This window comes from Giraffa tippelskirchi, chromosome 3 (genome assembly GCF_054371585.1).
Source record: "Giraffa tippelskirchi isolate mGirTip1 chromosome 3, T2T-mGirTip1v1.2.pri, whole genome shotgun sequence".
NCBI classification, from domain to species: domain Eukaryota; kingdom Metazoa; phylum Chordata; class Mammalia; order Artiodactyla; family Giraffidae; genus Giraffa; species Giraffa tippelskirchi.
Genome location: NC_137277.1, coordinates 81,901,447 through 81,925,964, shown reverse-complemented (window position 1 = coordinate 81,925,964; position 24,518 = coordinate 81,901,447). Strand labels below are relative to the sequence as shown.

General features: G+C 41.0%; 1 protein-coding gene across 7 annotated transcripts in view; it reads right to left on the bottom strand.

The window, feature by feature from the left end:
- Positions 1 to 3,344: 3,344 nt before the first annotated feature.
- The window catches only part of NFE2L2 (NFE2 like bZIP transcription factor 2), a 175,003-nt gene continuing 153,829 nt past the window's right edge, over positions 3,345 to 24,518 (bottom strand). For 4 of the 7 annotated variants that reach the window (XM_081579598.1, XM_081579597.1, XM_081579595.1 and 1 more), the window contains 4 exons: positions 8,735 to 9,001; positions 8,076 to 8,165; positions 5,476 to 5,664; positions 3,345 to 5,062 (listed from right to left, as the gene is read on the bottom strand). In XM_081579598.1, coding sequence (XP_081435724.1) covers positions 3,830 to 5,062; positions 5,476 to 5,664; positions 8,076 to 8,165; positions 8,735 to 8,998 — 1,776 coding nt within the window. In that variant the 5' untranslated portion in view covers positions 8,999 to 9,001 and the 3' untranslated portion in view covers positions 3,345 to 3,829. The remainder of the gene's footprint in view (positions 5,063 to 5,475; positions 5,665 to 8,075; positions 8,166 to 8,734; positions 9,002 to 24,518) is intronic. The other 3 variants (XM_081579599.1, XM_081579600.1, XM_081579601.1) reach the window with 2 other exon arrangements.

Here is a 24,518-nt window from a genome sequence, read left to right as displayed (position 1 = left end):
TTTTGTTTTTATTTGATACTGCTTTCATAGAATAATGCAGTGGTTTTGTATTCTGTAAAGCTGTAGGTTATAAATAGTTTAATGCTTGAATTGCTAAGTAAACTTTCCTCAGTGAAAATGCAAAATGTTCAGTCAAGACAAATTGGACTCTCCCATGTACTGAAATTAAAAGTGGGATCCAATTAATACATTAAGTTCGTTGAACTTGGGACTGAGTATGAAGTACCAAGGGTTGGGGGAAGAGTAAAGTAGTAGGTGTAAAATGCCGTTTTTGCTTACTGCTTTTTCAATCAGGTAGGGGCAAGGGTACATTAATCTGTGTTTGCCTGGCACGACACTGAAAGCTGCTTGGGAGATACAGATTTATATACTGTTTTAAATTTATTGGTAATAAATGTGAATGATGTTACGTACAAGGATGTGGACAGCTTAATGAGAAATGGTAAAATTTCAGCACATCCGTTTATATAGACATTAAAATTAATAGTTGGCCTTATCACAAGGATTACAGATTCTATCAGATGTTAGCTGTATCTGAAAAGTAGAATATATGTAATTTTCATTTAAATACATTGTTGAATTAGTCCATTCTGCCAACAAATTTTGAGTTAACTGCATCTGAAGTACTCTTGACAGGTTATTTGCATTTAATCTCAGTTGTCTTAACACCCTTTATTAAGTATTGGGAAATATGCAGTCAGGCGTTTTTAAATAGTTTTGTGACCATGATTAAGTTATTAGGGGTTTCTTTATATTTCATGCTCCCATTGACAGTTTGGTGATGGTAACAGACCCCTTAGAATGTTTTTATATGCATCAACTGGAGAATTAAATCTTACTTTGAAAATGGGTATCGAGAGTTAGGTTTGACTCAGCAGTATGTGCTCTAGGCATCAAATAAGCCTAGTGCTGAGTTTAACCTTGAAGTTGTGGATAAGTGGCATTTTGAGATACTTGGCAACAGTAATCTAGTCATCTGTGGTAGTCTGAAGGTTAAATCTGATAATGGATTTAAAGAGCTAAAGCCTAGTACTTGTTCCATGGTTCCTAAAGATATTTTTTTTAAGAGGGTGTCAAAGTTAGTGCTAATAGGTTTCCCCCTCCATGTAGAATCAAAGTTCTTGTGGTCTAAATTTTTCCCAGTTCTCAGAGTGTTAAAAAGCTGGAATTGACCTAGTAATATTTTTGAGAATATTTTGTGTATGTTCTGAGACTTAGAAGAATGGGTAAGGTACATTTGAGGGTGCCACTCCACAGGCTTCAGGAGAAATCTTGCAAGAATTCTATACAACAAATGGATTATCATGAAATTAAGATTTCTAATAGAATGCTTGCTATACCTTGATGTGAAAGGCATTGGTACACATTTTGAAATTAGGAACCGAGTTTAAGGCTTAACAATTCAATAGCCAAGTTTAAAAATTGGAGGAATTAGTGATAAATATATTTCAAATCTTGATCAAGAGGTGAAATCTACTTTTAGTCACGGGTCAGTTAGAATTTGTTAAAGATTTTAAAATTCTGGTTCTGTGTAATGTAATGCGGTATGTATAACACTTTAGAATAATTTTTAGGTACTGAGATGTGATGGGTTGTCTTAAAGTATTTCCAAATATGACTGACTCAGAGAATGAACGGGAGTGAAAGTATCTGCTGTCATGCTAGTCGAGTGTTCTTCCCCCGTGTGTGTGTGTGTGTGTGGGGGGGGTTGTTAGTAGATGCTAAAGTTAATTCCAGGTGCTCCAAGTGGTGGCTCCTGATAAGATTGTTGCCATCACCCTCACCCAATATTTAAGGGTACTTTATTCAAGAGAAATTGTCTTGAGGTTGGGAAAGGGGTATCTTCCAGAGATCTATCTCAATACCATTGTGGGAAGGAATTTTTAGTCACAGTCACTTAAGTTGTGTCGACTTTTTTGTGACCCCATGGACTACACCCCACCAGGTTCCTGTTTGTAGGTATTCCCAGGCAAGGATACTGGAGTGGGTAGCCAATCTCTTCTCCAGGTGATCTTCCTGACCCAGAGGTTGAACCCCGAGTGTCTTGCATTGCAGGTGGATTCTTTACCATCTGGGCCGCCAGGGAAGCCCACAGCCGAGTCTCTACATTTGAATGCCTAGATTAACCTTTAGTCGTTTTCCATCTCTGAACTTGCCTGTCATCTGAGTCGAATTCTTACTAAGCTAGTTGGACTTTAGTTCCTTTCTCTTGCTAATGTAGGGCCAAAGAAAATATCATTTAGAGAGCTTGCTATTAGCTAGGCTCCGTATTTATTTTTTGGAGTAATTCACTGCATATTTATCCCCGATTTACAGATGAGTAAGCGTGCTTTGCCTCACTGGAAGTCATTCTTGGAAAATGGCAGCAGCCCAGGCAACCTGGCTCTAGGGCATGTGGACCTGTCTTGCTCCCAACGGATTGACAGGACCCTGAATAACCTGCCTGTTGTGTGTGTTCTAAACATGCTTAACCCTCAGATAACTTCTATTTTCCCACTTGAATTTAAACATGACATGAGTCAGACATTTAGATAAAGTGATGAGTGCTGTAAATGGTTTTGTGTGGGTGGCCTGCAGATTCTCAAAATTTTAAAGGGCTTTAATTTTTGTACCTGCTATTTATATGTTTAATCATAGAATATGTCCCAAAGTGAACTGATCTTCCGACCTAGACCTCTTAGCCACAGTCTTAACTGTGTCTGGGCAACTCTGTTCTTTCAGATGTTCAAGTACTTGAGTCACCTTCACCCTGTACCACTCTATTGGAAAATCCTTTTAGTTGTACCTTAGAAACATGCAGAATCCACTGTCTTCTCACTACTATAACCCCAGACAGACACCATGCCCCATGTGAGCATCTCAGAGCCTCCCCATTGGTCTGCTCCTACCTTTACTCTTTAGACTATTACGGACCCACAAGGCAGAGGAAACTTTTTAACTCTGATGTTACTCCTATTTAACACCTCCGGTAGTTCTCTAGTAGGCAAAAGCCAAGGTTATGAAGGCTTAACAAGGATCTGTGCCATGTCCTATTCTACCACCCTACCCTTTTCCTCCCATTCCACGTTCAGCTATACAGTTCCTCAAACAGGCCCCAGAGCCTTACAACTTCTGTGTCTAATACTCGTTGCTAATAGAGTGATTCTCCCACACCTTCAAATGTATGGCATCTATCTATTGATACAAATAAAAGAACCAGTGTTTTCATGTCAAGGTATATACAGCATTTTTCTTGGTTGAGACATACTTGCTGAGTAGAAAAATCTTTCTGATACACACTGGTGCCAATTTAATGTGATGCTAGATACTGTCATGTAAGATTGTGAATGAACTTCAAGGAAAGATCGGTCTTGATATTCCTTTATTAGTACCAGCTTTTCAACTAAATTGTCTTTTGCCAGAGCTAAACAATTTAATATAAAAAAATGCCATTTTTTTGTTCATTCGGTATTTATAAAAAAAGTACATAGTGGTTAGTTTTAGAACAATTTGCTTTTTAGCCAGATGTATCATATAAATCTATGAACGTAACAAATGAGATAAGAACAGTATAAATAAGGAGCTTTTGTAGTATTTACATGTATATAGAAACTAGCCCAAATGGTCTAAGAAATTTTAAGTTTACAAAGTTAAAGTGAAACTACTGATTCAGCATACTGATAATTCATTTTAATGCTTTTTAAAGTTTTATATTTTCTACACTAGTTGAGTATAATTTTGCATAGAATTACTTATAAAGTATATTTCTGCATTTCACATCACAGTAGGAGCTTTTTTAGTATAACAGTACAAAAAAACCCAAAATCACTAGATCAGAAAAGGTCAAAATCTAGTTTTTCCTAATATCTGGCCTCTTACTCTTGGGAACAAGGAATACATTGCCATCTCTTGTTTGCTGCAAGGAGTATTCACTTGGAGAGTAAGGCTTTCCATCTTCATCACGTAGCATGCTGAAGACTTCAAGATACAAGGTGCTGAGTTGTTTTTTCAGTAAATGGAGGCTTTTGTCATTTTCTCCTCTTTCTTTGAGCAATTTTTCTTTTTCATCTTTTAAATGATCTAAATCTTGCTCCAGTTCCACTATATTTTCCAGTTTTCTTTTTCTGCAATTCTGAGCAGCCACTTTATTCTTACCCCTCCTACGTATATCTCTAATTAATGCAAGTTGAGCCTCATTGAATTGCTCCTTGGACATCATTTCATTGAAGTCCTCAACTGGGAGGTTAATGATCTTTTCTACAGGGAATGGGATATGGAGAGCTTTTGCCCGTAGCTCATCTCTTGTGAGGTGAGCCTCCAAGCGGCTTGAATGTTTGTCTTTTGTGAATGGGGTTTTTCGATGACTAGGACTTACAGGCACTTCTTTCTTTGGTGCATTTTCACAATGGGCATCACGTGCTGGAGCACTGCTCCCCTGTGATGATGACAAAGGTTGGACTGGGTCCCCAGAAGGCCACACTGACTGTGTTTTGGGACCCTTCTGTTTGACATTTCCAGGGGCACTATCTATCTCTTCCATTTCAGAATCACTGAAGCCAAGCAATGTGTCTCCATAGACAGAAGATTCCACTGAGTGGTCTGGTGATGCCATACTTGGACTTGTTGTGTTCAGTGAAATGCCTGAGTCAGAATCATTGAATTCTGCTGTTGTGCTTTCAGGGTGGTTTTGATTGAAGGCTTTACAAAGTGATAGATCAGAGAGATCAATGGGCCCGCTTAGAAGTTCAGAGAGTGACTGGCTTAAAGTAGCAGAGGAGGGCATGCTGTTGCTGGTACTGGGCTCTGCTATAAAAGCAGAATAAAATTCATCACCAAAATCTGTATTTACTGTGGCACTTGAATTTAATGAGTTCACTGTCAACTGGCTGGAGTCTTCAGTGGAGAGGATGCTGCTGAAGGAATCCTCAAAAGTGTTGAGAAAATGTGGGCTGCAGTTACCTACTTCTTTATCCAGCGAGGGCATTGATGAATAGAAATGATAATTGTCAATTTCTGTCAGTTTGGTTTCTGGACTTGGAGCTGTACTAGTCTCAGCCAGCTTGTCATTTTGAATATTAAGACACTGTGGAAAAGAAGTTTATACTATGTAAATCAAGGTTAAGCTATTTTTAATAGTTGATAACCCGTATCTGATGGTTCTCCCCACCCTGATTTCTCGCCAAGCTCCTCCAGAATTCAGAGATAATTCCCATTTCCAACAGACAGTTACGCCTAAGCATATGTAATATTTTCAGAGTTCCCAGATTAGACTTCAGGTTTATAACCTGATCTATCCTCAAGACATCCAGTCCATTTAACTAACAAAGTTCACTGAAGTGAGCATGGTGCCCAGGCTCTCCTGACTAATTTAAAAGCACCTTCCAATTCTTCCTATAAGTAGGTGGCATATAAATAATGAGTGACTGGAATGGCTAATTTAAAGGGACTGAATATAAAATAGCATCTTTGGTATTCATTATACTAGATCATAGTTACCTGTAATTCTGGAATGGATAATAGCTCCTCCCAAACTTGCTCAATGTCCTGCTGCATATCGTCTAAAGCAGTGGCTACCTGAACGACCAGAGTTTCAGGTGACTGAGCCTGATGAGGAGAAATGAAGACTGGGCTCTCGATGTGGCTGGGAATATCAGGAACAAGTGATTGAAACGTAGCCGAAGAAACCTAAAATTGAGAAGGCATTTATCTGTATATGAATCTGCCACCAACAGTGGGTGGGTATGCTCCAAGGCCATTACGACATCTGAAGTTGGAATTGGCTGCAGTTCCATATTTGTCATAACTGCTATTTCTATATGATGAAACAAATCTTTTTTGTCTTGCCCAACTGACTCCCGAGTTTATTCCTTAGCTTAACTGCTTTACCCTGTGCGTTTGAAGGTAAACACACTTCAAAATGTGTAAGAACAATCTTTAGAATTTAATTTGTATCTATGACCCAGATAATCACGATGGTGTGGTCACTCACCTAGAGCCAGACATCCTGGAATGTGAAGTCCAGTGGGCCCTAGAAAGCATCACTACGAACAAAACTAGTGGAGGTGATGGAATTCCAGTTGAGCTATTTCAAATCCTGAAAGATGATGCTGTGAAAGTGCTGCACTCAATATGCCAGCAAATCTGGAAAACTCAGCAGTGGCCACAGGACTGGAAAAGGTCAGTTTTCATTCCAATCCCAAAGAAAGGCAATGCCAAAGAATGCTCCAACTATTGCACAATTGCACTCATCTCACACGCTAGTAAAGTAATACTCAAAATTCTCCAAGCCAGGCTTCAACAGTACGTAAACCATGAACTTCCAGATGTTCAAGCTGGTTTTAGAAAAGGCAGAGGAACCAGAGATCAAATTGCCAACATCCGCTGGATCACTGAAAAAGCAAGAGAGTTCCAGAAAAACATCTATTTCTGCTTTATTGACTATGCCAAAGCCTTTAACTGTGTGGATCACAATAAACTGGAAAATTCTGAAAGAGATGGGAATACCAGACCATCTGACTTGCCTCTTGAGAAACCTGTATGCAGGTCAGGAAGCAAGAGTTAGAACTGGACATGGAACAACAGACTGGTTCCAAATAGGAAAAGAAGTACGTCAAGGCTGTATATTGTCACCCTGCTTATTTAACTTATATGTAGAGTACATCATGAGAAACACTGGGCTGGAAGAAACACAAACTGGAATCAAGATTGTTGGGAGAAATATCAATAACCTCAGATATGCAGATGACACCACCCTTATGGCAGAAAGCAAAGAAGAACTAAAAAGCCTCTTGATGAAAGTGAAAGATGCGAGTGAAAAAGTTGGCTTAAAGCTCAACGTTCAGAAAACTTAAGATCATGGCATCCGGTCCCATCACTTCATGGCAAATAGATGGGGAAACAGTGGAAACAGTATCAGACTTTATTTTTGGGGGGCTCCAGAATCACTGCTGATGGTGATTGCAGCCATGAAATTAAAAGATGCTTACTCCTTGGAAGGAAGGTTATGACCAACCTAGATAGCATATTTAAAAGCAGAGACGTTACTTTGTCAACAAAGGTCCATCTAGTCAAGGCTATGGTTTTTCCAGTGGTCATGTATGGATGTGAGTTGGACGGTGAAGAAAGCTGAGTGCCAAAGAATTGATGCTTTTGAACTGTGGTGTTGGAGAAGACTCTTGAGAGTCCCTTGGACTGCAAGGAGATCCAACCAGTCCATCCTAAAGGAGATCAGTCCTGGGTGTTCATTGGAAGGACTGATGTTGAAGCTGAAACTCCCATACTTTGGCCACCTCATGCGAAGAGTTGACTCATTGGAAAAGATCCTAATGCTGCGAAGGATTGGGAGCAGGAGGAGAAGGGGACAACAGAAGATGAGATGGTTGGATAGCATCACCGACTCGATGGACATGGGTTTGGGTAAACTCTGGGAGTTGGTGATGGACAGGGAGGCCTGGCGTGCTGCGATTCATGGTGTCGCAAAGAGTTGGACACGACTGAGCGACTGAACTGAACTGAAGACCTAGTATAGTGATTCAGAAAATAAATTATTAAAACTGTTAACCGAACAAGTCTTGGTTTTACTACCCCGCTTGCTTTCTACTCAAAGAAATCTATTTCTAAGTACCTGTAACAAATGAGTTATTTGCTTCCATGGTTTTGCTGATGCATGCATGCTTCTGGCTATGCAGGAGTAAACATTTTTTGTGGTTCTGCATTATACAGGCAGAGGAAGGTTGGTTTTTTTCCCTCCAAATTGTTACCTATAGGCTGAGGTTTCCGTGATAAATATTTGCTCCTAAAATGCTGTTTTATCTTTTTAATGGAGACTCATCAAGGCAGGGGTCCCCAACCTCTGGGACGTAATGCCTGATGATCTGAGGTAGAACTGATGTAATAATAGAAATAAAGTGCACAATAAATGTAATGTCCTTGAAATCATCTTGGAACCATCCCCACCTCCTCAGTCCGTGGAAAAATTGTCTTCCACAAAACTGGTCCCTGGTGCCAAAACAGCTGGGGACCACTGCACCAAAGGGACCAATATAGGGTATATTAGATATAGTTGTGGAGATCTGCTGTTAACCAGATGTTAATACCTCATTGTCATCTACAAACGGGAATGTTTCTGCCAAAAGCTGCATGCAGTCATCGAAGTACAAATCATCTGCTTTGGGAATGTGGGCTACCTGCACAAAAGGGAAAGAGACAGAAGAAAAAAATTGTTCACTGTTCATAAAATGTTTACAATCTAGTTAATCAAATATCTCTCTTCAGAAGTCAATTTAGTAAAGAGCACAGAATCAAAGCAGACTATCTGGTTTCAAATTGTGGCCCCCTCAATTTATTGCCCAGTTTCTGGGCAAGTTATTTAACCTCTTTGAGCTGCAGTTGCTCATCTGTAAAGTAGGATAATGGTAATTCATATAATTGTTGTGTTGATTAAATCAATATTAAACCAATACTTGACCTAGTACCATGAGTAATCCGTGCTACAGCAGTTCTACTACTGTCAGTACCGTTGCAGCTGCTCGATCCTTACAATAACAATTTTTTTTATAGCTTATAAAGCTCTTCCCTGTAATATATATGTCCTAATTGTTATACTCTGAGGTAAGTGAGTCAGGCATTGAACTCATCAGCAGGCTGAGGTTGGGAAGTTGACTTAATAAGGCCTTGAAGTAAAAGGCAAAGCTGGAACTCAGGTTAACCCCTGGGTCCTGCCCCACACCTTCCCAAGAACTAAGTGCCCCTGTACCTGGGAGTAGTTGGCAGACCCACTGGTTTCTGATGGTATGTGTTGTGCTGGCTGAATGGGGAGGAATTCACCGGTCTCCTCATCTAGTTGTAACTGAGCAAAAAAGGCTTTCTCTTGCTCCTTTTGGAGTTGTTCTTGTCTTTCCTTTTCAAGTTTTTTCTGTTTTTCCAGCTCATGTTCCTTCTGTCGTTGACTGAAATCAAATACTTCTCGACTTACCCCGAGATCTATATCTTGCCTCCAAAGTATGTCAATCAAATCCATGTCCTATGTTTAAAACAAAAAAGGAAGGAGAGAGACTATGGTTAAAATGGTTTTAAAATAGTAGATAACACATAATTTATACCACTGCTGATAGTAGAGGTAGGGAGATTACAAATAAAATCTGAATGGGAACATAAATCCAGTGTTCTGGAAGGGCACAGTAATTCTATCCAGTGTCTGCATGTATTCATTTTTCTTAAAAAAAAAAATCACCTTCAAACACAGCTATACATTCTTATCATTTATTACTTGGATTATTAATGAATTAGGTGATGGTAGAGGTCACTAAAAGCAAAGTAACAGATGTTGCACATTAATGTTCTTGAATCAAAAGAAACCCCACACTTGTTTAATGGAATAGAAAAATTAGAGCAAGCACCTCGAGCCAATGGTTTATCATGAGAAATGGAGTTTGAAGAACATGACTGAATATGTGGAATTTCCTCCTAAACTTGCTTAGCAAATGCCAGTTTACAGAGGGGAAAAAAACTGAAGGTTAAACTGTCAATCTTGCAGTTGTGAGAAACCACTTTTTTTTGGTCTTTGCCTACAGTGGATTATCTTTTGCTTAGCATTTCTTGCTACATTTGTCTCCGTGGTTACTTACTAAAAACAATTTCCTCTTGATCTGAGTTTTAGCTCCTGAGGTATGACCACGTTGGTAAGGTCAAGTCCTAGCAACTTAATCTTGTGTGGTAAAGCAAGAGGTTGTCAGAAGAATTGCAAAAGGGGTAGTGTCCACTAGGCTCACTCCTGATAAATAACCCTCTTAATAACACAAGCCAAAAAACACGGCTCCAGGTAACAATGGACGGTAATGCATTCTAACATAAGGGGAGAATCTTATAATGGGGATTGGTTATTCTGATTTATATGACAAGGCTAGGCTTAGGTACCATGGCCACATTTTCGAACTATAAATGTGTCAAAACCAATTTTTTTCTGATTTAAAATTTAAGTTTTTGGTAAATTCTGAATAGGAAATTTAAATCTTTGTTTAATAGATCATTTACATTGAAAGTAGTGAGATGGAGATTGGAAAAATCAAGACAGAGAAAGGGAACAGGGGCTGAAGGCCAGTAGACTCGGCGTGCAAACATCGAACTTTGTATTGCAGTTGGGACAACGGCCGGCAGCACTGGGCTGTCCAGTGCATTACAGCTCTATTATCTTCAGCCTCCAAAGGACAGGAACAATATGGTGGTTCCTTAGCTGAGCAGTCAGGCTATTTCATCCAACCAAGTACAAGCACAGATCACCCAACCTAGAGGCAGCCCAGCTAACTGGAGAGTAGAGGCCACCTCTAGCCTTGATTGAAAGTTGGTGTTCGAATCTTAAAAGCAATGAAATCCCAGCCATGAGATAAGTTACCCTAACTTAAGAGTACAAAGCACACACAGCAGGTATAGTTAAAGCAGTATCTGTAGCTCTTGAGAACTGGCTAAGGTATACCTATTTTTAAGGCAACATCCATTAAGATCTTTCTATATATGCCAAGCATTGTTTTAAGTACTTCAGATATATACAAACCAAGTCTCAAAACCACATGAAAACATGTATCCCTATTTTACAGGTAAGTATATGGAGGCTTAGATACTACTGGAAAGTGCCAGAACAGAGATATGTTGGGGGCTTCCCATGCGGCGCTAGTGGTAAAGAACCCACCTGCCAATGCAGGACATGTAAGAGACATGGGTTCGATCCCTGAGTCGGGAAGATCCCCTGTAGGAGGAAATGGCAAGCCACTCCAGTGTTGCCTAGAGAATCCCATGGACAGAAGAGCTTCGTAGGCTACAGTCCATGGGGTTGCAAGGAGTTGGACACAACTGAGCAACTGACTCTTTTCACATGGATTATGTTCCTGGCCACAAGCAACAAAATAGAAATCGTGGAGTATTCAGTCATACATGACTTTTCTCAGGAGGCTCCCTGCTAAAACAGAATAATTTCCATTTTAAAAATTGTTTTGCCTTCAGTGGACACATCTACAGAAAGGTCATGTGAAAAAGAAAGGCCCAAGGTATAGAGAAACCTACACTAAAATTCTAATTAGGTTGGGCCATATCTTCTTGGGGGAATCTAAATATAGCGGAGTATCCTGTCTGGGCCATTCTCCAAACCGGAGCTAACAAGGTGCTAAGGAGATATTTGGCATGTTCACTCCTACTAAAGGCTCGTACTAAAAATTAAAGAAATGTGTACTCATACAGTTTCAATTGAACTCTATAGTTTCTTTATACAATAAGCAGTGTCCATTCCTACCCTTCTTAAGAACGGAACATGGAAAGCACATTGAACTCTTTAGAAGATTCACAACAGAGAAATCCCAATACTTGTCTCTGCACCTGGGGGCCACGGACCACATCCCTCCCTCATGTTCCTCAGCCTGCCTGGGCCTGGGGCTTCTTGTTAAGAGGTCCCAGAATAAAAACCAGTACCCAGTTTTGGCTTTCCCATAAAAGCAAGAGCACGGAAACACCTCACAAATATGATGAGTCCAAAGTATCCCTAAAACCCAGAACTATGGGCGGGAGGAAATTTTCTATAATTTATTCTAAAACTATCAGTGGCAATCACACCAAGAGTTGATGTAACTCTTCTTTCCCTTTCCCTGCTCTCCTCATCAGATGAGATGTCTTGAGTGGGTTCAGATAGTTAAGCTATAAACTATTCCATCCTACCCCTATAATACAGATTTTGGTGGATCAAATGAAACGTGGAGGAACTTTCTCTATAAATGTAAAGTATATGCAAGTACTGATAGGCCTCCCAACGGGGATGGATGCTTGCTATAAGTGACACCAAACTCCAGGCCAAAGGAGAATGAAGTTGCAGACCTAACCGGAGTGGGAGCCTTGAAACAATACTTGGTCTTGAAGCTACTTGGTTCCTTCTCAAAAAAGGTCCACTGGGCATATGCAATGGGTGTTGTAAATAAATGTAAACAACACACATTTTTTTGTAACCTTTTATGTACCCAAGTAACACCCTCTCAATTGCTGCTAGTTTCTTATATGACTGCCCTTCAATGCATAGCTCCAAACCAATTCAGTGTTTTAAAACTCCCCATAACATAATTAGGCAAGGGCACCTTGATAGATCCTTTATCAACAAACAGGTAACATAAAACACAAAATGTCATTTCCAGTGACATCATCAAATTGCTCAATGCAGGCTGGGCAGCCTTCATAGAGATTATAACAGACCAAAACAGGTTTCAAAGCGTTCTCAGAGGTTTTGCTCTGTATTTTTAAGTTTGTATGTTTATTTTTGCCATGCTGCTGCTGCTGCTAAGTCGTGTCAGTCGTGTCCGACTCTGTGCGACCCCATAGACGGCAGCCCACTAGGCTCCTCCGTCCCTGGGATTCTCCAGGCAAGAATACTGGAGTGGGTTGCCATTTCCTCCTCCAGTGCATGAAAGTGAAAAGTGAAAGTGAAGTCACTCAGCCGTGTCCGACTCGTCGCGACCCCGTGGGCTGCAGCCTACCAGGCTCCTTCGTCCATGGGGTTTCCCAGGCAAGAGTACTGGAGTGGGGTGCCATTGCCTTCTCCGAGTCTTGCCATGAGAACTCTCTGAAAGAAAACATCTGCTTGAAAAAAAAAAGCTGAGTTTTAACCACTCTGAATTACTAAAACAAGTGTTCTGATCAAATTCAGAATGCAGCAACAAAGGGTTGCTTGTCATAGCCTTGATATATCATACATCGTGTTACTCAGATTTTCACCTAAATTTCAGAAGAAAAAAATCTGTGGGCATTTGTTATTATATGAAATATTCAAATAATTAAGAACAGCAGCAGTCTGCCCACACTCGTCTCACTGGCAGGGAGCCCCGCAGCCCCAAGACTGTAGTAAGCTGTCCTGAAGGAGCCCTGTGACTGGGCATGTGACTTACTCCACAAATGACCCATCTCTCTGCAAAGTTCTTGAACTATCTCAGAGGAAATAGTTGGGATGGTGCCTGTAACAAACAAGAGCATGACAATGGACAGGGTGGAAGGAAAATGGCCAAGGAAGAATGAAACTGCTCTTGCACACTTCACCCTGAGGCACTGAGGAAGCATAGCTGCCCTGCAACAGGGCAGAGAAGAAGGGTCTGGGAAGGGAGAGGGGGAATGGATGGCTTTTCAACAGGCATCTCCTTTAGCTTCCAAGTGTTCCTGAGGGCAGTGTGGCACTGGGTGTGAGCCTTCATGTGCCATACGGAGCAAATGCCATGTACCACACTTGGTGTCTGAATTTTTGTTGCTATTGTTCTTTCGTGATCCCTGAGTTATGCTGCTAGCTTGGCTTCGACAAAATAAGACAATGTATTAATATTAAGAAATAGAAATGTTTGACAGTTCATATTAAATCACCATCTGGCCCAGTGGAAATAGTCATACTGGAAAATGTATATATATATTATCGTTTGCCAACTGGGTAATCTGTTACTCGTTTTATGGGAAATCTGAAATTGGACTGTTAACTTGGACCACTTTAAAACAAACATCTTTGTTCCAGGATAAACAAAGAAGAAAGCCCTTGAACATAGAATCCCAGAATAATGTCTTTTGCCAGCTAATTTTAGTGCTCTGAATAAACTAGCATTTTATCATGCTCAGATGATTCCCCCCAAATCAGAAAAGATAAAGGTATTATGAACTCCTAAATTAAAGCAATTCAGTAAACTAAGGCTTTAGAAAAAGTATCCAAAATGAAATGGTTTCTATCACATACATTCACATGTATAAATGAAACCTGTGCCCCCAACCCTTTCCCTCTCTCCCCTCTTCTGTTTTGTCCAGAGGATGAAGGGAAGGTGATGGGAGGTTTCCTTCTAAACATAAATTTCTCTAATAAGGTGTTTTTTAAAAATTGCAAGGATAACTCTGTAAACAATAAAAACTGATCCTCATTTCCAGTTGCACAGTGTGTTAAGACAATGTCCCAGGTGATTTCTTCTTAAAATCATGTAGTTCCACTAAGAAAATAGTAAATCTTTTAAAGTTTATTCTCCTGATATTGATCTCTCCACCCAAATATTAACAACTAGCATTCAGAGTCTAAATTACACCCAGTAATACTTTTCTTTCAGACATTTCAGTCTTTATATCATGCCCAGATAGTTATATTATTAACCTAAAAGCCAAATCTGGTTTAATATTTTTTTCCATAGAAGCTGCACAAATATTTTTGGGCAAAACCGAATGAAATATGAATCACATCCTACCGTCCCTTAAGAACACAGGTCAAATTAACAGCTATAGGAAGGTACACAAACAAGTGAGGGCATGCTCAAATCCTGAAGAACTGATTAAACAACAGAAAAGATCTCCTTGATTTACAAGGCTCTACTCTGCAGTATGGATCCTTACCACTAAAGTAAAATAACACCAAGCAAGTGTGTTTTTAAAACACATCTCATTGATGACTGTTCTATTTCAGAATATTTATCTGCCTATTTACTTCTCTCCTGCTTCATTACAAGAAGATACACAAGACAAGGTCAATAGTTTTCTCAGAATTCTAGAGAAGGCAGATGACAGGTTATTCTTTATAGTCTGCCCATGTTCAGGTACTTTTGATTCTACTGATCTGATTTGCTAATTTCTGAACATACTGCTATAATAATTGTGAAGTAGGTGGTTAAAAACAAAGGTCAAAAAAACCCATTTATACAGAATCATAGAATGTTACAGGTGGAAGAGGCCTTACAGACACTGAGGTCAAATATAAATGTCACTGGGTTAATTTCTGTGTAACTACAGGTCCATTTTAAAAAATAACTGGCCTTGCAACCAGTTTATATGTCAGCAGAGACCCCTAATAGGTAATAATAGTTACCACTAATCCAAGTTTTCCTTCTAGAGTAAACTTACTAAGGATTATTTCCCCAGTCTTCAATAACTAGCAGTTTTTAACACCGTTAAAAAAAAATCTCAAACACACCAAAACATGAATTATTCAACGACTTAAAATCCTAGATCACAAATTTGCTATTCCCTGGGTTGCAGACACATCCTCCTACCCTTGTGTCTTTCAGCTAGAAAATGGTCCCATTTCCTCACAGTCTAGCTTGTACTGTGTACATTTTCATGTGCTGCTTCCTGCTCACAAGTTTCTCAGCAGTGACTCAATCTAAGAAACATGATCCAGCCAGTTTACTGGAACTTTCATCCATTACACTTGTCTGTACACTGCAAAGCTTGAAAGTGAATAGAATAAGAATTTGGACTGTTTATTTTCCTAAGAGCTATATATGTGTTTGGCCAAAAAGAAATCAGAAAGGACAGTTAATTTCCAAAACAGCAGGTGATCCCACTGCTACTGATTCCAAAAGTGAATCTGATTTTTCCATGGGAAGTTTCACACCTGGATGCCAGCAGAGTTAATTTCTGCTCGTTTGTAGTACTTTTGCAGGACGCTGCCGTTGGGCCTCAAATGGCTTATGCAAGGGTAATCACTATGTCGAGTGGCTTCGTTTGATAAGCAAACTTAAGGACCCATTTTTTTCAACCTCCATTTTTGAACAAGCCATGAAGGTAGTTAGCTCTGGATGCTGCACTCCACATATGAAAGTAACTTTGTGAATAGGTCTGTTATCACTACACACACCCTTTCTTACCAACAGAACCTTCAGGAGCACTGACTCTAACTCTAACTTCACTCAACATACATACTGACATTAACTGAGTGTGAACTAACCAGGTCATCAGATCCCCGTATTGGGGTCAAACAGCCCTGCCTGCTCAGTCTCCTGCCCCTGCCCCCCGCCCCCAAGAGGGAGGGCAGTGCCCCAGCATGCTCGAACTCCTGGAACTCTTTTAGCTACTCCTGCCACTTCTAAACCCCCTTAATGATCCTTCACCCTCTTTGGATCCTGCATTTGTAAACAAATTATTTATTTTAATCTTAAAGCTCCTTTTCAGATTTAACTGCTTACAATTAGCTCTAAAAGGTAAGAACTGGGCCAGGGATCTGGCCTGCTGTTACTTGCTGCCAGCTCAAGACCTACGTGCCTATGGAAGTGACAGTGATGAATATTAGATACGCATATATTGTAATATACTATAGAGACTATCTAAAATACTTAGCTTTTTTTTGTACATCCTGTTAAAACAACATTACAAAGCGGGGGTCTGTTTAATTATTTTTTAGTGTTAACTTATTGAGTATGAAATATTTCTCAAAATAATAAGCTACTAATGGCTAAAATGTCACTTTACCAGAATGGTGATAGTTATAATAAAGGTGGTAGTCAAGATTAATAAGATTAGTGCACATAAATGGATCATTAATCCAGCTACCCATCGAATACATACACACAGCTCACCTCTCAGGTACCTGGAACTATGCTAGCTGCTGGGGACACAGAGGTCAACAGAGGACAGTCTCTGATCTCAGTTTAGAGATGTGAGGAGAAAAGCATGTAGGGGCCAAGACAGCACAGAGGAAGTGTCACTAAACTGCAGAGACCTCGCAGAGGAGTCACAAAACTCACCGGTCACAAGTGCATGAACATCCCTCCCACTTAAACAAGGGGTAAGCTAGGTTTTTCCAAACGTCTAGTCTGTATGAATACTGGAAATCGAAGGAGGTTTTGGAGGTGCAGAAGACAACCCCTCTCCACTCACCCTGCCTTTCTGGTCTCCCCTCTTCGTGGCAGCAATCCTACCCCCACCCCCAGTTTCTCCCCAGAAGCTCAGATTCTCCAGCACAAGGAAAATTCTGAGACTTCCTCCTTGCATGTGGACTTTTCAGTCAGTATGACTCATCTCAGATGAGATGGGAATTACTGCTAATGCCACACTGTCACGGAACGTGGTGACTGGAGGGGCCCAGAGGACGCACATAGCCCCTTTCATTTTTCACACAGGGCAACTGGTCTAAAGGGTGAAATGACCGTCCCGAGATCAAAGGTCAAGGATTCCAAAACTACTATGGTCTACTTTTCTAATTTAACATCTAATTTTATGACTCCTGCCCAGTTATTTGGCAGGGAAGAGGGGGAGATATATTTTTGCTTCACTCTAATTTTTTAATTTGCACCTCTGGTCCCAGCTTGTCAGTCAGCAGATTCCTCACAGCTTCTATTTCAGCTGGTGTTTGCAAAGCACTTCATGGTTTGCAGGAGTGGTCACTGCACAGCGTGAGGGAGGTGGTTTATCTTCATCTATGGATAAGCACAATTAGGCTCTGGGTCTTCAGCATCCCTGCCCCAAACTGCAAGTTGGAAGTGGCAGAGCCAGAACCTCAATCCAGATCTGATGTCCAGCCTGTGGGCGCTTCCCACCACTGCAGGACAAAGACTGCACAACTGCTTCAGCCCCGTGCCCTCTGCCAGGTGGGATGCTAAGGCTGGAAGCCAGCTCACTGATGCTCAGACCCGCCCATCCTGGCAACTAGGCAAATCCAGTCAACTGCACAAGCTTAGCATTTCAATCAATCTTCCCATAAAGCCAATATTCACCCCCAGTACTTTCTCTGTATATCTTATCTGGGCTTTCTTACAATGGTCCGACTAAGCTGCAAACTCCTTCAGGGCATGACAATGTCTTTTTAAATAGATGGCATCTGTATACAGGATAAATTTAAAAGCTACAAAAGTAATCTCCCAGTTATCTTTCCCCAAGGCAACCACTGGCATCAGTTTTTTGTGTCCTTAGGAAGATATTCTATTAAGTACACACCCACAGACACATATTTCCCAGGTGGTGCTAGTGGTAAAGAATTTGCCCGCAATGAAGGAGACCTAGGTTCGATCCCTGGGGTTGGGAAGATCTCCTGGAGAAGGGGATGGCTACCCACTTCAGTATTCTTGCCTGGAGAACTCCATAGATAGAAGAGCCTGGTGGGCTACAGTCCATGGGTTGCAAAGAGTTGGACATGATGAGGGACTAACACATTTCACAGACACACACACACAAGTAGTATATAATCATAACACTCCACACTTATTTCTCCCTATTGAATATACTTTAAAGATGGTTCTACATCAGGGCATAAAGTTGTTCCATTATTTTTAATGATTGAGCAGTATTTTAAGGATAGACTTTATTATAGTAATCTAATTACTTAATCAGTCTCTCACTGCACTTTTAAGTTATTCCTAATCTTTTGCTAGGGCAAATGATGTTACAATGGCTATCTTTGTACATAAATCATTACAATAATGTGTGAGGATTACCTATGAGACAGATACTCAGAACTGCTGATCAAGGAGTATATACATTTTTATTTATTATAAATGAGAAATGCCCATTTTCCCCACTCTTTTCCCCAATCATGTGTCCTTCACACCTTGCAGCACATTGGCACATGGTACTCACCCAGTAAATACAAAGTAATTGTTGATACAAGGTCTCCTATATTAATTTCAGACTCATTTCAAAATCAGCCCTCTCAGTTTTTTTAAAGACTTTTTTCTTTAAAATTAAGACTAAAGAGAATATACTGTACATAGTCAGTTGTCCAGCAAACATTTCTTTAATCACCAGTCTATGTCCAGCCAAGGTAACCTTGGTTGGTGCCTTTGAAGCTGGTAACAATCTGCAGGGGCAAGAAACATAAAGGCCACAGTACACACAGGTAGAGATTAGGCAGTCTCAACAGGTGAAACAAGCAAAACTGGCAACCTCAGTCCTTCTACCAGACAAGGTAAATTCCCAAGAAAAAACCAGGTCAAATAAAAACGGAACTACCATATGATCCAGCAATTCCATAGTTGGGTATACATCTGCAGAAAACAAAAACCATTTGAAATAATTTGAAAAGAAAGATATGCACCCCAATGTTCACCACAGCATTGTTTACAATAGCCAAGATATGGAAACAACTGAAGTGTCCACGAAGAGATGAATGGATACAGAAGATATGCTGTAAATATACACAATGGAATACCACTCAGCCAAAAAATGAGAAAATTTTGCCATTTGCAACAACATGGATGGACCTTGAAGGTATTATGCTTTGTGAAATAAGCAGAGGAAGACAAATTCTGTTTTCACCTCTATATGGACTCTAAAAAATAAAACATACAACTGAATATAACAAAACACAGATACAGAGAACTAGTGGTTTCCAGTGAAAAGAGGGTTGGAAGGGAGGGGAAAGATAGGGGAAGAGGATTAAGAGGTACAAACCACTAATGGTATAAAATAAATAAGATACAAAGATGCAGTGTACAGCACAAGCAATATCATCAATATTTTATAATAACTTTAAATGGAGTGTAATCTATAAAAGAGAAAGCAAGTCCAACCAGGCTGACTATAATCTACTAGTTCTTTGAAGTCCAGGAACAGGTATTCTGTCTAGGGATGTGTCTCAGAAACATGTAAGTTGGCCATTAAATTACACTGAACACACAAGTAACTAAGAAGAGCCGACAGTGATCTTGCAGAACACAGACCAAACACTAAGTTTATAAATGAGTATCCCAAAGCCCAGAGTTACTAAGTGGGTAACTGACGCTAGGTCTCATCTGACTGAGCTAAACCCAGGAAGGATGCTCTGGTCAACTCACAGAAATTAGATTTCAAACTAGACTTTCCTATTGCAATTTCTAGTCCTTAAATTTCTGAAATGCTAGGAATTACTTGGAAAACAGAGGTGTACAAAACTGTTGTGTGGCATTTGACCCTGCAAGCAAATAGAACCCTGGCCTATAGAACTCTGTTATCTGACCAAAGTTTGACCTACATTTTTCTGCAGAGAACTTTCCTTTCCCTACTCCTAATCTCTAAATCCTCAGTGGTATCTAAAGACTATGCCCATACTCAACACAATAGGACTAAAGGGCTTCCAGTTCTAACCCTGACTTCAGGCAGACCATCTCTGCTACCAACAGCAAGAAGTGCTTTAAATTAACGTGGGAGCCTGAGAAGTCCCAAATCATGAGGTCAAGGCCAGGGGCCCACCGAATGCACATTCCAAACTTGACTGACTCATCCACAGGCTCACCAAGACTAAGGGTGAGCCCAGAAATAGTTCTACATCTTCTTGGAGAAAGGAGGCCCTTCGAGACAGCAGCCCTTCCATTTGTAGTGCTTTCAGAGCACAAACCACTTTCACTTGCATGACTGTGTCAATTAATCCTCACACTACTCTGTGTGAAGATTAGTGAGATGAAGAAATAGGTTCAGAAAGGTTAAATATCAAAGGTCGTCTGACTTGTCAACTGCATCTGTAGTGGAACCAGCCCTTTCTAAACCTGATGGACAGACCCATAAATCAAATCACCATTTAGTGACTCATCATGCCTCCCTCTCCTCCTCGGTTCCTCAAAAGAAGACAAAAAATTCTGGTTTGCTCTAAGGGTGTTCATTTTAGTTGTTGGTGGCTTCTTCCTTAAGTCAGTTTTGCCAGTAAGAAAACAATACCATAAAACAGGCTAAACTTTTACCGAATGATCTCAGGCTGCCTCCTAAATAACAAACGCATGAAGTCAAGCTCGCAATCTTTTTCTCAAGGACAAAAGCTGTGGGTCTGGCTTAAAATTGCTGGTTTTGGGAAAAGAACTTAAATGAAAATATGAAAGCCAGATGTATAGAGTTTTCCAAAGTAAGTGCTCGCACAAAGTGTGGGAATTATTTGTACCTTATTACTACTATTCCCCATGGATGTATTATTATACTGCCCAACAAAAATTCACATGTCAAACATGGAATCGATCATCTTGTCCACGGGAGACACAGTACAAAAATTCTTTCTCTCATTGCCTAAAATAATTGCTTTTTAAATCCTTCTATCTGGAACTGGTGGAAGTTCTTTGCAGCCCTGACGCCCACCATGTTTCCAATGCCAAGGAAGCCCAGGATGCAAAGCAACAGGCTCTAAAGCACATTAAGTTCCACACCCATCCACAGTTAGGGCGTGCCATGTTACAGTAACTTTGAACCTCAGTTTCTCCATCTGCAGAAGGACAGGGTTGGGTTAGGTGAGTCCAAAGTAACAGTAACTGCATTTATCATGCACTTTCTATGTGTTCAATACTTTCCAAGCACTTATCTCCATGACCTCACTTGTACTCAAACCAACTGACAAGGAAGGTGGTATTATTATCTCCTTTTTGGGGCAAGGAAACTGAAGTGTGGAGAGGTTAAGTAATCTTGCCTGAAGACCCCCCTCTAAGAACGAGTCACAGCAAGATCCACCCCCCGTTTGTGCTACAGGATCCCTCACAGAACAGAGGCCCTTACTCAGCATACCCAAGGCCTCTTCAAGGAGGCCACACACAGCAGTCCTGCTGGGGCAAACTGTATAGGGAGCTCTGGGCTGTAAGAGAAAATCCAGACTAACTCCTGTCCTCAAAGAACTGTTTTCCACGTGGGGAAAAGGTATGTGAGTGCCCCTTAAAAATACAGAGGACATGTCAGGGGTGAAGCAGTAATGCTGTTAATACATTCAACTCCTGCTGCACGTGTCAAATGAACACAGGTGGGGCTCAGTGGCTCAGTCGAGTCAGACTGAGACCCTTTAGACTGTAGCCCACCAGACTCCTGTCCATGGGATGGGATTTCCCAGGCAAGAATACTGGAGTGTGTTTTCATTTTCTCCTCCAGGGGATCTTCCCGACCCAGGGATCGAACCCATATCTCCTGCTTGGCAGGCGGTTTCTTTACCCACTGAGCCATCAGGGAAGCCCAAATGAACAGGAGAAGCATCTCATTTTGAGGCTTCTGGGTCTAATAACTATATGAAAAATAGAAGGTGAGCTCCAAACTTAGTTACATATCATAAATAAGTTTTTATTTACGGTAAAAAGTATCAAAAAAAAAGGATTACACATCACATAGCAACAACTAAGGGCAGTTGGTGTAAAAGTTTTCAGCCATGTTATCTCCCTCACGGGTCTTAAAGAGAAGGTGTTTCCCTTTACCATTGCGCCTTTTTAAAGAGTTACTTAGCAGCAGTTACTACAAAAGATGTATTTTATTTTAATCTTTGAAGACTAAAAGATGGGTTGCGGTTGGGAAGAGGGCAAGGCCACAGGTGTCAGCTCAGTTCACAGCTGGGTTTTGTGGTTGTTTAGCTGCTAAGTCGTGTCTGACTCTTTGTGACCCTGTGGTCTATAGCCTGCCAGGCTCCTCTGTCCATGGAATTTTCCAGGCAAGAGTACTGAAGTGGGGTGCCACGCCCTCTACCAGGGGACCTTCCTAATCTAGGGATCGAACCTGAGCCTCCTGCATTGCAGTGAAATTCTTTACCACTGAGCCACCAGGAAGCCCCACGGCTGGGTTTAACCTTCCACTTATGCACTCCTACCCCCTAACTCTTTCTGTCTGTACAGCTTGCCTGTGGACATTGCTCCATTTCTAGGCAAGAGTAAGAAATTCTACAACCAGTGAAGGAGTGTGTCTGCTATGGAGTTCACAGAGACGGCTTATCAGTCCACATAAACAGGGCATCCAATGGACAGGCTAGAGGGCCCCATAGAGGCGACAGGGCAGTGTGTGCCCCTCTGTGTCCCAGGGCATACGTAAGGCCTTGCCATGGACTGGTCTTCTGTCTCTGCAACAATCAGGCCCTGAGGTGAGACCAGGACAAGCCATAGGGGAATGAGACACAGCAAAGAATGACAAGGGGTGTGGATTCAGGCAGGGATTTTTTTTCAAGTGGGCCAAGGAAATCTCAGATCCCACACACTCAAATATCCCTGATGAAGATGTATACTTATGATAACAATCCTCAGAGCTGCTGTGTGTATACTGTGTGCCAGATCTCATGCCCAGTTCTCTTCTTAATTCTACACTGTACACAGGTTCATCCACATCTAATGATGATAAAACTGAGGCACATCCCACTGTAGTATCACTCAAGCTCTCTGGACCCTGGTTCTCTCCCGACAAATCAGGGATAAGGCTCCTTACCTCACAGGGTGGAGTAAGGAGTCCACAGGACAAAATTAGTGTGTGAAAGCATACAGCACCTGGCTGGTGGTGGGAAGAACCCCAGAGACTGTAGCTGCCTTCGCCAACATTGCAAGATGCCCACCTCTCTTAGCTCAGGGGGGCGCAGAAGCAAAGCCCATGGAAGAGAAAAGACAGGATATTGTCTGTGTTTTCATTCTTGGGTGAATACTGCTAATCCCTGGGGCTGGAAGGCAAGGATGACGCTCTTCCCTCTGAATGAAGATGGTGAGAGCAAATAGATCGTGGGAAAGGGCAAGAAGAGAGAAACTCCCCCGTGTCACCAGGGAAGAAAACAATCCATCCTAAAGGCAAACTGGCAACTTCTGACTCCTTCTTCCTCTCCTTTCATCAATGGAGTGACGGATACTTTGGCGATGAGTTTCTGCTAAAACCCAGGAACAGCAGGGTGTGCAAACTTGAGCACAAATGGTTTCATGATGGAGCTAATAGAAAGAGAAAACTCTACTCCCTCCTTTAAAATGGGGCAGGGGCGGTTTAAAAATTTTCATCTTAAAAGGCTAACAAAGGAGGCACAAACTGGAGTATTAATTACAGATCCTCAATCCTGGGCTGATGCCAAGGCATCAGCATCTCTCTGCCCCTAACCTGCCCAAGCAGAGGCCATAATAAACTTCCTGTCCACATCCAGTTCATGTGTCTTACCCTTTCCAAAACCTCCTGTGATTTCCAGATGCCTCATATAAATTTGAAACACCACACTTGGGCACCGAAGGCCCTCTTCAGCCAGCCCCATGTTCACCTTTTTAGCCCTAGTGACCCAACACACTGACACAGGCCAATTCACGCCTGCACACTTCCTCTGGCTTCCAACTGCAGTTTGAACCAAAACAAATCTTACCAGCTTAAAAAAAAACAACAAACAAACTAGATATACTGCTACCTCCTCCAGGATGTCCTCTCTGGGCATCTCAGTTGGAAGTGACATTTTCTCCTCTGTCCTTTCATCTACCACAGATTAAAAATACCAAGTTCCAAGAGGGCAATAACAGCCACGGTCTCACATTTGCTGAGCAACTACTATTAAATAAGTACCGGGCATAGTGCCAGCCACCAGAGTTACAAAAATGACTACGACACAATCCCTACCCTACAGGAAGTCATACCTTAATCAGGAGAGATAGAGATTAATTTATACTCATTAATATTGAAACATGCTCTGCCCTAAAATCCAGGTGTACAAAGAACAAAGGGACTGATTAATTAGGAGGAGGAGCAGTTTGAGAAACAAATGTCCTTCAAGGAGGACAATATATTTGCTACATTATCCTGGAAGATTAAAACAACTTCATGCCCTGAAAGTTCCCTAGGGCGTGTTACCACCTAATAAATATTTGTGGAATGAGTAAGTTAAGAGTTAGGCTTAGAATTCAGCATTTTCATTGTGTATCTAAGGTATCTGGGGTTAAAGAATTACTTATGTTAACAAAGGTTTCATATTTAATATCACTTATGACCACAGCTACTAGTCACAGAAAAATCAACTTCAAATTATTCTTTGGGTACTTGATTAAAAACAAAAATATTATGCCTCAAGAACCTGAAAAACACAGTCCTTCAAGTTAACAATAAAACTGATTTTGAGAGAACAGATACGATAGTATTCT